Source organism: Pterocles gutturalis, unplaced genomic scaffold (assembly GCF_000699245.1).
Source record: "Pterocles gutturalis isolate BGI_N339 unplaced genomic scaffold, ASM69924v1 scaffold2526, whole genome shotgun sequence".
In the NCBI taxonomy this organism is placed as follows: Eukaryota; Metazoa; Chordata; class Aves; order Pterocliformes; family Pteroclidae; genus Pterocles; species Pterocles gutturalis.
In genome coordinates, this window is record NW_010100026.1 from 32,536 (window position 1) to 48,036 (window position 15,501).

Below are 15,501 nucleotides of genomic sequence, written 5' to 3' on the forward strand. Positions count from 1 at the left end.
GATTATCAGGTCTTTCCATGGAGCAAGGAGACTGACGCAGAATCATTTCAGCCTAGTCCTCTCATCTCTTTCCTACCTTTTACACATCATATTATTACTTGCCTTCTTTTTCATGCCCAGACTAGTACCTAGAAATGGTTGAAAACATGTAAGTTTTTCCAGGACCTATGCCGGCTCTATACACAAACCTACATTTTAGCACAATCTTCTACCTCAAATACCTTCAAGTACATCTGAAGATTTTCTACAGTAGTCTTGCCAATATTAATACACCAACTGGTACCAAACAGATATGTATTTTCTACCGATCCACTACTTTACTTAAAAACAAGAATTTTAGACTAGTACAATCCTCACTCAAAACAGCTGACAACATTCTTTTAAACTGTCAGAAGTAGGTTTTCAACAAAGAACATCATTTTTAGGAACAGAGAGACATGCAGAGATTTTGAGAGTTAGTGCTTCAAGTGGCACCCCTTAAACCAGTGAAAACTAAACACATTGAAAACATCCAAAATTCTCCTTTTATGTACAAATTCGCAGTGTTACTTCACTAGGCTCAGACTTTCAAGTATAGTAATTCTGACCATCAATCGTTCTGAAATGACAAGTTCAAGCATGAATACATAACCAGATGAGCTTCTGTTGACGCAAGAAGATAGAGGAAAGGCAAAACTAGAACTCAACATTCTTTTTTTTTTCTTGACTGATGGCAGTAAAAGTGACTGCTGCATTTACTATTTTCTAATATGCAGGTCAGAATAACTTCCACATGGTAACACATAGCCCAGTGCGGAAAGGCAGGCCAAAGGACATGCACCAGTCTGCTCACAAAGAACCCTGGTGATACATGGTGGGTTATCACAGTGAGTGGGATCACTATAAACAGTATCTGAAGACGACTGTAAGATTATACTGTTTTGTGTTGACTGAACTAGCTCATTCTATGCAAGGGACTCCAATTAGAGTTTGCTGTTCAACACGCTGATTTGCACGCAGGTTGGAAGTGTTTGCAGTACAGCAGAATGACATGATATTTACATTTACTTACCCCGTAGATTTCCACTGGGCTTAAAGTAAGGCCATTGCTCCAGTAAAAACGCCCTCAAAGGTTATTTTTCCCGTACTAGAGATCAGTTTGTGATTCAGGTTTCTAAACATTTATTTCAGTGCCAATTCTGCCAGAAAGAGGAACTTACTGCTTGTTGTGAAGTTACCCTCCCCAACCTGGGGAAAGGAGTCTACGTCTTGGATGACTTGTAGTACTCCCACAGTCCGCACCGGGGGATCCAGGGCTACGGAGCTCTCGTTCACCGTTATATCGCTGGCTCCCGTTATTTGGTTGGTTGGCGGTCCTCCTATGGATGCTTCCAAGTCTGGAGGTATATCATCCATACAATCTGCATTTGGCTAATGGGAAGAAATAAAAAATTAGCTTTTACCTGATAAAAGCATTTAATTTACCTGTTCACACTTCCTTAGGTTTTTTCCCCTTTCTTTCGGTACTGAATAAACATACACAGTTTGTTTGTTTTCATGTACTTAAAACCTCTTAATAGAATTTATTAGAAGAGAGACCCAAAGCATGCGTTGGAAATATTCAGTACTGAGCCATGTCACCTATAATCTCTAAATATTCTTATTTATGCTTTTTAAAGGTTTTGGGAGAGTGTGCATTGAAAAACTAACTTATTGATATGATCTGCTCAACACAGGAAGATTGCTGAGTCAGATTACAAATGTAAACAGAGACAGCAGCTGAAGGGGAACAATTATCTTTTCCCTAAATACACACTTTATAGAGCTGATATCAGAGCTTTCAGGAATAGGAATTGAAGAGAACTGCCTGTGGGTGCATCCATGTGTGGAGTGTAAAAAAAAAAAAGAGCTAAAGCTATTTATAAGATAAGTTTTTTAATATCGAAAGGTCTTTTCCTTTGCTAATGTGACATTTCCTACAAAATAAAATTATAAGAAAAGAAACAAACAAGCAATAATGGGAATTTGAAGAGTATTACTTGATCCATAGTCTTTCGTGCTGTGTGATTCAGAGAGACCAAGGACAGAAGCCAGTTCTGGGTAATTCAGACAGTTCTCTCTCGCAGTTACCTGGTGAATGCCCCAACTCCTCCAGAATGAGCCCAAGTCAGGCACCTGCCTTTCCACTGACCCTGTAGGGAAGCAATGAGGGGGTGTGGTGCCACCTTTTGCAGAGTATCATCCTTAGCCCCGAGCATCTGCTCACCAAGAGCACTGAGACTTCAAAGGGGCACTGGGCAGCAAAGAGGATTGATTGTCCAGAGACACTATGTCCAAGTTGGGCACTTGAAGCAGTCAGACTAGCTTCTGCTCCTGATTTCTCTGGGCCTGTTATAAGCCCAATGCTCCCATTCATACAGCAGTGATTTCTATGGAGCTCTCCGTAAACATTGGTGACAAACGTATGAGTAAAAAAGCTCCTCTTCCTCTAAGAGGAAGCAGATAATCTTGTGCTGTTTGCCCACAGAACCAAGTCTAGCTCTCCCAGTTTTTCTAGAGAAAAACTGTTCGCATAACTATTTCAAGAGCTGGGTTTTGAAGTTTTAACACTGTAACAAAACCAAGGCCAATTCCCAAATGAGGATACCCTGCGCCAGGGTGCAAAGCTGCCAAAACGACAGAGGGACATAGCAAGGTTGGGCTGCAATTACATAGATACCTTGTTAAGTTAGGAAACACGTAAAGTTAAGTTGTTCCCATTTATCTTCACTGTCCAGGAGTCAGACAGCTCATCTGGATCAGTCACTTTCCTCTAACTTCAACAGTCTGAGACAATCTCTCTGTGTGATTCACCCCACCCTAAAGTGAGGGGTATGAACTGCCCCCTCTGCCTTCCTGCTGCTCAGCACTAAGCAGAGAGGGGGCTCCCGCTGCTAGGCTGGAGATCCAGCATCTGGGAGGGTGAAGTCAGAGGAGATGTACTCTGCTCTGTGGATCTGGTTTTTGCTGTTCTCAGTTGTCTCACTTGCTAAGGCATTTCTGAAAATGTCACCACCTGCCTGTCTCCAACAGCAGGCACCTTAAAAACTAAGCAAAATATAATACAGTAAAGACTTAAACGCAGGCTTAGCTTTAAGCACAAGAGTAATCCCTTCAAACTCAGCTATAGAAGGGTACCACATGCTTACATTTTTTTTGCAGAACCAGGAACTTAGAATGTTTTCTGTTTTCCCGTACATTCCCTGTCTGATTGTTGCCACCTCGTAAATATTTTTCACTGTTTTCACTAATGAAAAAGACACATTTTAAACAATCCTCAGGTGATTCGTAACCACAAACTTAAACTTGGGATAGAAATGAGAATCGTCATTGTCTGGCTCCAGCCTAATCCACCAGAAACGAGAACTCCTCAGAACTGGGACAAAGGCACATTCAGCTACACCAGGTTTTAATGAACCTCGGTGAACCTGTGCTTTGCTCAGTGAAATTCCAATCATTTATCTGTAGGACTTGGATCCAAAACTATTCCTTAGGTCTATCACTTCACCCTTAGCTGTTACAACAAATGCTTTCAGAACTTCATTTTTAACTTAAGTATGCCTTTGGTGGTAGTGTATCTTGAAGAAAAAAAAGGACCTGTTTTTTTCTTTTCTACTCTAGGAAAAACTATTTCAAATTTTTTTTTCAGGGGATCAGTTGTCTGTCTTTTGCTCCGATTCCAGTTATTCCTAGTATGGGGTTTTATCACTAACTTTTAAACCTTTAAAACTGGGGGATTATATTGAAAACCAAACATTAAAGATGCAAAAATATCATTGCTCGACAGAATTAGTCCCTTTACTCCTGAATCATTTCAGTTGGAAAAAATACCCCAAACTAAGCAGTATACTATAATGATACAAAATACTGATGGAAAAAAAAAAATACATTATGACTTTTGCTGTGTGAGTGTGACCCAGATACATTTGCTAAGTTTAATTATATTGGTTTCACTCATTCCTTGCATGCAAGTGCTTTGAGGGCACGATTCCATTAAAGTCAAGGGAAGGCTTTGTATTGACTTCTGAGGGCTTGGCTAAGGCTCTTCGTGAATAGCTTCAAGTCATCCAGCCTGCTGCCAAAAATGCAGCTGTCTGCATATCCAGCAGATATTTGCAGAAAAGGGGGAGAAGCAAAGGGAAACTATTTTGTGTGATATGATCATCCCAACAACAGCGTAGCTCTTTGAAAGCGAAAGATGATAATTCACTTCAACTATTATAGCCAGAAGAGATATAGTCGGAGCTGGATTCATCAGCAAAGAGACAGTGGAAAAGGTTACGCCAACCGTTTGCTGATAGATAGCTCGTTAATAATCCTCTGGAGCTACAGAGGGCCACGGTGAAAAGCAGGGATGCTGGGGTGCTCAGCTACCGTGAAAATGAGTGCAGTCATTCTGGTGCCTCACGGCAGCCTGGGGAATCTGGTTTTAGGGCAGATAATATTTGAAGTCTCTGTTACTAAGTAAATGGAGAGTTTAGATGTGAACTGAATCGAAACATTGAGAAATTTGGGTTTTAGCCAATCATCTCCTGGAAAAATCCTGAGTCTTCCTGCTAAATGAAGCACAATATATCCTCAGTCACAGAAGCCAGCTCTTTAATAACAACCATAGGACAAACATGCAGCTGGCAGGGAAAAAAACATATCAGCCCTGTCTATAGTAAGATTTCCTCATTCCGCCCATTATAAAAGGCTGCGAAAGGACTTCAGCAAATTTGTTCTCAAGTCTCCCACCAGAGACTGCTGCCTGCCTAAGGCTTCTTTTTTGTGTGTGGAAATTTCAGCTAAGATGGCTCAGCAGGGCTCAAGAATGTGGTTAGGGAATGGCATTTTGCTTTATCCGCTCTACAGAAATGCTTGCCACCTCTCACTGAGAAGCCCTAGAGCTTTACAGCTTCTTCCAAGGAAGAATTCCAGGGAAGTTTCCAGGGAAATGTCTTTTCCCACAACAGCCTACTGACATCTGGGGAAGCTATGAGCCTCTGAAAATGCCAGTTCATTCGTGCTGACAGAGACTGGTGGCTTATTCGGGACCAACAACTTCACTCTCAGAAGAGAAGAGGGCTCTGCGTGGTCCCTGCAAGCTCACAGTGGCACCAGAAAGCATCCCATAGGATCGATGCCCACCCTGTGTTACCCTCACAAGAAGGGTAAGGATGCACAACTTCTGTGTGGGGGGAGAACAGGTCCTGCACGCTGAGCAGGGAGCAGGGGCAGCTACACCAGGGAAGGAGCACAAAAGGATAAACATTGGGTAGGAGGGGTTATGCAGGGGAGAAGCAGGAAAGGGCACAAGGCAGGAGAAGGAGAGGCAGGAGACGAGGTGTATTTTAGAAAGGGAAGACAGAGAAAATAGGGGAAAAAGAGCAACTGATGGCAGTATAGGAATTCTTAACCCTCAAGTTACCAGATGCTCTCAGACTCCCACTTCCTTTGCTGTCAGACAGAGGAAACCCCTGACACAAAGGTTACCATCTGCTCCCAGTTCCCATGGACAACAGCTCCTACCGCAAGCCACCTCGAGGGATAAGGCTCTAGCACACAGCTCTCCCTCCAGGAACCTGACCCATATCCCACGTGGGTGGGAGCCAGTATGCTTCCTCCAAATGATGGAGCACATCGTTTTTAATTTGTTGTCTTAGAACAACCTAGGGAGATTTTTACAGAAATTCATAAAATAAAATCCTGTAAGCAAACTTTTCTAGTGGAACATTAACATCCAGGCGCTTGATTTTCAGCGTTAGGATAGACCAGCACTAAGGCTGATTCTGAAATCCTAATTCCAGACAGTTGTTTATGCTGGTTACAGTATCTTTAATGACGTGCCTAGTACAATTATTTCCACAGAAGCTCCATGCAGAGAGAACGAGACAGGGAGCTGTGACAAGGGAAACAATGGTTGAGAAAACCGAATGGCACTTTAATTATTCCTGGCAATTAGGTTCTATACCTGCCACTACAGAGCTGTTCATAGGTGGTAAAGCCAGCCATGTATGGAGAAGAGGTGTCAAAATCCTGGGTAACTGCTCACTGGCAGGCCTCTGAACTGAGATACAGAACATGGGGAAAAATTCTGTATTTAAGCCTGGGCACAGTGACGCTGAATGGCAGAGACAGCCTTCATTCTGACATCTCAAACACTGATTTAACACTGTGTCATCTGTTAATATTCCAAAGATAATATACACGCATAGCAGAAAAAGTAGCCCAACTGTAATGACATGTTACCCTAACTACAATGCTCTACTTCATTTTTCCCATTACATGTTTTCAGCTTGGATTATATTAGGTTGATTAACATACGTGCCTACTTCAGTAAAAACATACTTCATCACTTGCTATGAAACCTCTTCTACAGCAACCTGCTTGGCTTCCTAGTCTCCATGAAATGAACTCTTCAGGAACGGCTGCATCAGCTCCCCTAAAATGTTCACATGAGCTATTTTACTTTATATAGCTCTTTCATATGTGAGCTGGCGTGTCACCATCTGTAACTGGGGAGGGTATTTACAGCACCTGTTAACACACCAACCGGCGTTGTTTCAGTGTTGAACTTTACTACCACGTGGCAAAGCCCCACACGGTGTGAGAAAGTGACTCAATTCTTCCTGGAGAAGCCCCTGATTTCTGTGATAACTCTGGTTAGGAAACTGTATGGTGACAGGACACACACTATCTGAATGCAAACATGCAACTTAAAAATTTCAGTTGCTTTGGCAGCTTCTAACCACACCTGAGTGTTCCAAATAACAAAGAGCTTAACATATGTCATATGGTCCACTACATGCTTAGTTACTGGGAGAAATGCTCCCTAACTGAAATTGGGAGTACAAACCTTGCTACAGACAGTCTTTGAGAGAAATCCGAAAGAAAAAAATATTTGGTTTGCCAGAATGAGCAATTAGTTGTCCTCGACTAGTACAGCAGGGAAAATTTTACTTGCAGATCTTCTGCTTTGAGATTCGAACTAAGAGCATGATTAAAAAAATAAATCCAGTCCTGATTTAAAACACAAACAAAAGTTATGTGAAAGAATCTATAAATCCAGCAAAACACCTGCAAACAATCCTCTGCTCAACTGACACCCATACAGACACTCTTCCCTGCTAATAAAAGTGGGGTGCAGGTGAGAAGAAGAGTCAGACATTTCAGCCTGTACTCCCCTTAATAAATCAATTAATAAATCAATAACATGACAAGAAAAGCAGGATGGGAACAAAAAGGCAAAGGACTAGGGATACACCCAAGTGGCTGGTGTTTCCCTTGTGCCTCGACCGGCTGCTCTGCGACGTGCTTACCGGGATCCCTAGAGCTTTTAGAATATTCATTTTACACATCGGGCAGGTACGATGGTCGAGCAGCCAGGGGTCTACACAGGACTTGTGAAAAAGATGTCTGCAATGAAAAATAGGATATTTTAATTCAAAACCATCACAGCATAATTTACCATTTAGTACCAGACACTTCTTCTGAATTAAGTGTGAGTATTTCAGAGGGTGTGGTTTGTGACCTCTGCCAGGACTGCAAAACCATATCCTATGCACACAAGATTAAAATTATTTCTGCAGCAACTCAAGCACATGTGCACAGCATTGCAAAACTGAGTTTGGAAAAGACAACATGTACATAATTAGAGAATTAGGAAAATACATGACACGCATCAACAAAATCCATAGTCTTTAAATGTTAGAGGCTGTCAGTGAACAAAACCTGTTTGCTGGTAAAGGTAAAAGTCACATTAGTGTTTCTTGATGGCTCTACAGACAAACCTGGTTACACATATTTTACCTGTGAATTTTACCTGGTTACCCTGGGGGGGGTCCCATACTTTTTAGGATCCAGGCATAAGGAAATAAAGTCAATTACAAAAAAAATGCTACTTTTCATTTAAACAAAAAAATCGGGGCGATGCTTTTTGAAACATTCTCCCTGACTTTCCTGCTCTTTAGAAATTGCCCATCAGAGTGAGGTCCTAAACAATTCCAGCCCTGAAGGGGTTGTTCCTAACCTTGTGCTGGTCTGAATTGACCATGAAGCAACTACCCCAGCCTCGTGGCTGCGGGGGGCCACTTTCCTTAGACATTATCCAGGTGGAAGAACCGAAAGCTTCTTTTCCAGCTTTGCCTGACACAAACTGAGGTTGAATATAGAGATACTTAGTGCATGCACCTGACTGAGAGATTGTGTTTTCTCTTGTGAGTATATTCTGTTACCCTGTGGTTGTAGAGGACAAACGTTAAAAAACTCTGGAATGTTGGGCTTGGGATTTAAGAAACGCTGTTGTGCAGGCCAAGTAGAGCAGTCAGGACTCAGCCCAAGTTAGTGAGGTTTGTTCAGCCCTACTCCTTCTGAAGAAAAGGAGGAAAGTTTCCTTCCATGCACGGAACCTCAGAAATTACACTGGCATGCAGAAAACTGAAAATTGACTTGACTACCTAAAAATCTTTTGTAATAAATTAATTTAATAGAATAGAATAGTTCGGTTTCAAGGGACTTAAAACAATCATCTAGTCCAACTGTCTAATATAACTTAATAATAACAAGCAAAATTGAAAAAGATTACTTTATTCTGAAATATGAGGCTCAATATACACGGTCGTGCTCCAAAAAGTGCAAAGTAAGACTAATTTGCTTGTTTTGAAACAGGATATAGATCAGCTCTAAACTTCCTTTCTAAGGCTTGCAACAGGTGTCCCACATTTTTCTTGGCAGAGCCTGAAAGTCACATTTCAGTCTGCTTGAACTTTCACATTTGAGCGATCCCCATCCTGCGTTTGCTGGTGCTGCCGCCGACCCCTGCGCATCGCTGGCACGGCACAGCCCTGCAAACCCAGCAGGGAACAGCAGACAGGCACCGCTCACAGCTACCCGAGGCTCTGCTGAGACCGGGGCATGTACCAGCATCCGTGAGGAAATGCAGTCACTGAGAAAGCCAGCATCACTTAATGCACCAAAATAATTTTAAATATTTAAGCGGTATGTCTGCAGCAGAATGGGTCGGCTGCTGTATTGTCTCGTGGCCTCTCTCGTACAAGATACACGTGGCCTTTCAACCTGGTGGAAGATACTGAGGTGCACTTTCATCAGTATCGATCTGCAGCCCTGGCTCTTACTGACCCGGTATCAGCCCACATACTAGCTGGCTGGCTTACTAGCTGGCTTCAGTCCTAAATAACATTAGAAATTCAAAGCCAAAACCGTGTGAAACTTCAGAATCTTTTTCTTTTTACTCCAATGTTTTTCCTCGGTACTTCTAGAAGAAGCAGGTCCTTTGTGAAACAAAGGTACATGGCAAATTATGGCATAAGACTTCACACAACTATGGGAAAGGGCAAATCTGTTCTTGGAAGTTCGACCTAGTCTAATTATACCAGCTGGCTGCAATACCGAACTTTGTCAAACCTCATCTGATCCTGTACGTCAACATGATTAACACAAATGAAGTACCGTGATGAAGTTCAAACCATGACTTTTCTAAGGCTACTAAAGTTCACAACCCTCCTTCCAAACAAGTCTTGCCTTACTGGGTAAAAACCCAATACACCGAATTTCAGTCTCTGTCCTGCATAACTCTTCCTTCCCTTTATCTCAGGAGGGACATATTCAGCACAGCATCAGGCAAGCATTCTGAAAACGTGTAAGTATAACGATATAGTCCTCAGGCATGTGCAATTTTACATTTTGAAATCTAACCAACAGAATTTTTTGGGTGTGTTAATTTATGCAGGGCACTGAAAGTCAATGTCTTGCTTTTCAGCTATTTGAAAGAAATACAAAATTCTTGAGAGTGATTGGTTTTCTTTAATGATATACTCAAATTCATTAAAAAGTACATTTAACTGCGAGCATCCGAAGCACATTTGTGCCAAAATAATTAGTTCACTTACAAAATCTGAGATATGTATTATTCTCTTGAAAGGAAACAGATTTCCCAAATCTGTTTCAGATAAAAAATACATAACTTCTATCAAGCCATTTTACCACAGACTAGAAAGTACCCTTGTTTTCAAGTTCAAGCTTCGCAAGCCTCAGTCAAGCTGTGGTTCATATTACTGCATTTCATAATGTCTGTTAATCACCAAAAGCTTGGAACTTTCATGTCTTAAAGACTTTAAAAACTGAAGTTTAGTGTTCCTAAAGTTGTCTTCAGAAAAAAAATATTCTAAATTAAATCCTAACCAATGCTGAGTAATATAAATCCATGACAGATCACGTCACTCGGCACTTCTCAATACAATTAGCACAGTGTATTATGGCTCTATTAATTTCAGATTTAATATGTGCAACAGAAGGAACTTGATTATTTGACAGAAATGTACAGAAAAATTGAATGTTACTGAAAATCAGATAAGCATTTACATTTTTAAACTTTTGTACTACATTATACAATTAGAGTGATTAGAGTATCTACCGAGGAACATGTAAATATTTTGTGCAGAGAAGTGAGGTGGCAGGCTTTGCAGATTTGGATTTGAAAGTTTATTTTATTTGTTATTAGCTATAGCACTAGATATATGCTTATGGCTTTCAACAAATTGTCAATTGTTCAATGTCCTGCTAAGTTTATAAACCAAATTCAGGCAAAATAAGCATCAGCACAAAGTAAGATGAGAGAGCAACTGCAATATTTCACCATGACGTACATGGTAAGACAAAGATGTAAAAAGATCAACTGCAAGAAAAATCCCTCTCTCTCTGCAGTTCTGACTGATAGGAGTTTTAAAAGGAAGGAGAGGGTGGAGGCATCATGGATGAGTTCAGAAGCAATGACCCATACAGGGAAGACAGTAGGAAAGATGTTTCAAGTGCAGGCTTGGGACACGGCTTTGACAATCAAAGACAGAAGAGGAAAATATGTTTTTTTTCCATGCAACCACATGTATTGCAAAACTATGTTGATTGGGATGGGCTGAAAAGTTTCTCGGAAAAAGTGTAATTGATTAGTTGAGAGAGAGATGAAAAGAGGAAAGGATATGTTGTAACAATCCTCGCACAAAACAAAGGCTTCCATGAGGAGAAAGGAAGCAACTGTTCTTCAACTCTCTAAGGGATAAGAGTCACAATGATGTGTTTAAACCACAGCAAGTGAGATCCAGGTTAGACAAGAGCAAAAGCTTCACCACAGTCAGGGTAGCAAAGCGCTGCATCAGGGGAATTTGCAGAGTCTTCATCCCTGGAGGCTGCAGAGCGTGTCGGAAAAATAACTCCCAAGAACGACACGTGCACTGCCGATGCCCCTGTGCTGTTCCAAGGTGCTGGCCTCCTGGGATCGCTCCCGCGCTCTCCTGCAACTACGTGGCTGCACGCGGCTGTGTACAGCTCACAGAGCACAAAGAAAGAAAAAGAACCTCAAAATCCCAGAGCTTTTAATTTACTACTATCTAAATAGCACTTCACATTTTTTTAACTGGAGATGACTTTTGTTTGAGATGTATTTAAATTTTATTTAAAGCTCCAATTTTAAACATACAAGAAAAAAAAAAATTCATTGTGGGCTCAGCCCAAACTTATTATAATAATAATTTGATTGTTGTGAAACTATTGTAAAGCTTTCAGCTTGGCAAGAGTTTTAAGAAGCTTTTTTTCCAGGTTAAGGGAAACTGTTCTCCTCCCACTTTCTATTCCTCGTCCCAACTTTCTGAACCGCATGCACACAAACCGAGCAGTCATTTAATTTTTCTTAGAAGAAAAGCATGAGCTAAGAGAAAAGGAGGCAAAAGCAGAAAGAGAGGCACATCCCTAGGGAACCTGAGTAAGAGCATCAGTTGCCTGGATTACACATAGGGCTGAAGTGGAGGATTGAGAAGGGTGTTGGTCAGAGCAGCGCTGCAGTATCCAACGAGAAGGTCTGGGCTTTTTGGGGTGCATGTACGCTATTATTTGTTTATTTTTCAGGAAGAAGGAAGGACAAAAGAAGATGATGATGAGGGTAAGTGAGAGGAAGGAATCAAAGGGGCAGAATATGTGTGATGAAATTATTTTCACAGGAAGCTAATAAAAAGAAAAAGAAGGAATGAAGCAGTCTCTGAAATCACTGTTGTTCACGGATTGAAGGTTGAGGGGAAGGGAACAAGCTGGAATGAGGTCAGAAAGCAGTCATTGGTGCCAGAAATGAAACAACCAAAAAAGAGCTTGTGAAAAACTCAGTAGAGATGAGGTTGAAAGAACCATCTTGCCTCTCTGTAGAAGTTTAGTAAAGTTAGTAAAAGTTTAGTAAAAGGCACACGCTGGGAGCAGCAGCACCAGTAACTTCTCCAAAGACAGCAGAAAAGACGAAGGCATTTTGAAGCTAGAGATGGAGGACAAGCAGAATGAACTAGGGCTATATCAAGAGATGTCACTCTGGGAGCAATGAACTTGGTTACATTTGATGTTGTGTCAGTGCCCTCAAAGATATCTTCAGTGACGCTTGCCACCATTAAACATAAAACCAGCTGCAAGCCAACATTTTTTTATCAAGTGTCAGTTCTTATTTATTTAATATATTCTGTAGACTGAAGTTTATTAATACAGTCAGTTGTGGGAGCTAGCTAAAGAGGACAGAGGAAGAAGCATGAGTTAACTGGATTTCTCCTCCTAGCTCTCCAGCATGGGATACATAACAACAGGCTATCCCAGTGCCTGCTCTCTGCCAACAGAAAAGAGAGGACATTGGGGAAACAGAGCAAGGGCTAGTAAACATCTATCTATAGGACTGCAGAGCTCATCCACTGCAATATTGGCTGGTGGACTTGTGGTACCAATTTCCGAGGAGATTCAAGCTCCAGCAGCCTTAAAATCTCAAGACACACAGGGCTTTACAGGGAGTGTGCCTGCTAGCTGTGGTTTTCCCCATACTGCCTGCTGTACAAAGCAGCATCTTTCAGTGTAGCTCTTGGGGCGTATTTGGCTTTGCAGGTAAAAAGTTCTACATCTTGAGCACCTCCTGAATAGAAACACTAAGGTCAGCCAGCACTGGTGTCGTATGGTGCTGGCTTCTGTAAGGGCTGGTGAAACACCAGCCTCTTACTGAACAGCAGTCTAATGAGGTTCCCACACTAGAAGTTGCACAGTTTAACTGAGGATGCTGGAGGAAGAAACCTACAGAGTCTGTAGGTCTTTATCAAGATACAACACCCTCCTACTCACTTAACAGAGACAGAAATTAATCCAACCTTTTTTTGTTGTTGTTGTTTTGATGAGGAGACAACACTGACAACAGCAGAAAGAATCATGACTACCACTTCCTGCTTTCCAAGTCCAAACCCATGCGAATGTGTAGAATACTACCCTCACAATTTGTGTAGCGGGAAAGCCAGGGTTTGTGAAACAGCTGCTTGGGAAAGATCTTTGAGTTTTTATAATTCAAAACTGCTGAGGCTCAAACTGTGAGTATTTTACAAGACAGTTCTGCGGCAGCTAACCTTTTAGCATGAGTCATTTTCGAGGCGACCTTTTTAGTCAGCCAAGAACTGAACATCACCTGTTAACTATGTGCTTCCTATTCACTCGCTTGACTCAACACTGTGGATTACAAAGTCTGACTGGAGCCTCATTGAATCATGAGGCGAGACACAAGTGAAAGCTAGAGCTTAGTTGTATTTTTTGCTGTTATGTATCTACCTCCCAAAACTGCCTGTCTCTAGGGTGAAAAATTCCCACACTTTATTATGCTTCTATGAAAACAGGCTTGATGCCAAACCAAGGTCCACGTTTTCTGGTAATTTCTCATTTTTCTGTATTTCTGCTTCATGAAGTGACCCGTTTGTGTCTGTTCACAGAAAAAAAAAAAAGAGCTCACATGCAATTTGTCATTGTGGGGGATTTACAGTAGGTCAAATTTATGATTAATCTGTTGCTTTTTGTTTGCCATTTAGTGATGGCAGTAAACAGATTTAATGAGTCACATGAACGAATAGAAACGGACAGCTTGTAACATTAAAATATCTACTAGGGAACAACATAGCAGGAAAAGAAACAAATATTTCAGTTTCTCAAGCCAGTGAACGTGTCTCTAGGAGAAGAAAAACTCTGTAAAAAAACCCTCTCTGCTCCGTATGCACAGCACTTGAGATGACTTTGTCTAGGGAAATGAAACACTTGCTCTTGCTCTCCTAGAAGAACCACTGTTCCTAGGAAATTTCCTAAGAAATTGGTTTCCTTAGAGAAATCCTTCATTAGCTAACGCTTCACAGATGACAAAACAATGGCACAGAGATGAATACGGCTGTTACCAGTGGCAAGAGACTGTGCTCCTGTGTCACATCACTGCAAGCGTATGTGCTGCACAGGACACATTCACATGAGGGGAAGAAAAGAGAACAAACAAGCCCAAAAGCTCTTCTTGTCACCTTCATGTCCCGCAAGCCTGCGAATATTTTCACGGCAGCAATAGATAATGTGGTCTTTGTCACATTCACTTTTTGCTTTACTGTTTCTACTCAGCATATCTCTTTATGGTTGGTTATATATTTTTTTTTAATAGAAGTCATCCCCCTCCCAGCACCTCATCATGGCCAGGACAGAAAAAGAACGGGCTCAATGGGGAGCAGGAGCCTGCCCTATCCTTGACTTCTTGACTTGGATGCGTTCCTGTGTGAGCTGATCTAGGTGTCCTGCTCCGGCAGGGGGATTGGACTAGATGATCTTTCGAGGTCCCTTCCAATCTCTGACATTCTGTGATTCTGTGACTTCTGTGCCGAGGGCTCACCTTGAAGTCAGCGGCAAATTCTTCTAAGGGAGTTATTCTTGACTGACATAAAACCAGTGAGGAAAACAGAGGAATCAAAACCTTGAGCTTAAAAACCCTAGTGAAGACTTTGTAACAAGTCCAGATCAGACAAAATTTCTGACTGTCCTGTTAACTCGGGTTCTCACCACCATTAATACTACTTTCACTTCAAGTTGAATAAACAGGGATTTTGGATATCTTTACAGAACAGATTTGGAATAAATCAAAATGATAAACTCACCCTTCCCCCCAAGCTCTCGGGTAATCTCATCAGAGTGATACTATTGAGAACAGAGACTATCTTGAAGTAGAGAGACTGTCAGTGATAAAAGCACCTTCAACTTACCTGCAAGGCAAAATTCTGACAACATCATTGGGCTTGTAGCCTTCAATACAAACAGCACAGTTATCAAAGTCTGGCTCAGTTTCCTACAGGAAAGAGAACATTCATCATTTCATTTTTGGATTTTGTCAGCTAATCTCTTCATACAAGATCCTACGTGACAAAGTAAATCTGTCACTGATGCATGCTGCAAACCCAATAATGCATTTCAAGACAGACAAGTCAGACTCTTCAACACGTTTCCAGTTGGAAACTTGCCCTGGGAAGCATGCAGATTTAGTCAGCATGTTTGAACTTTCAGGATTTTCTGCACCTTCACAGAACCACCTTCTCTCTCTTCTCCATTCCATTCCATTAGTAAATTGCTTACCAGTATTCCTCCCTCGCCTGGAGGACTCACACTAGCTAAACAGGCAATTGCCATTCC

The 15,501-nt window shown here is 41.5% G+C and overlaps 1 protein-coding gene across 1 annotated transcript in view; it reads right to left on the bottom strand.

Annotated features, from left to right (window-relative positions):
- The window catches only part of RNF150 (ring finger protein 150), a gene marked incomplete at its 5' end in the record, with an annotated part of 46,219 nt that overhangs the window by 23,162 nt on the left and 7,556 nt on the right, over positions 1-15,501 (bottom strand). Inside the window, 3 exons of the mRNA XM_010078009.1 lie at positions 1,200-1,410; positions 7,320-7,416; positions 15,078-15,160. Of these exons, the coding sequence (XP_010076311.1) occupies positions 1,200-1,410; positions 7,320-7,416; positions 15,078-15,160 (391 nt within the window). The remainder of the gene's footprint in view (positions 1-1,199; positions 1,411-7,319; positions 7,417-15,077; positions 15,161-15,501) is intronic.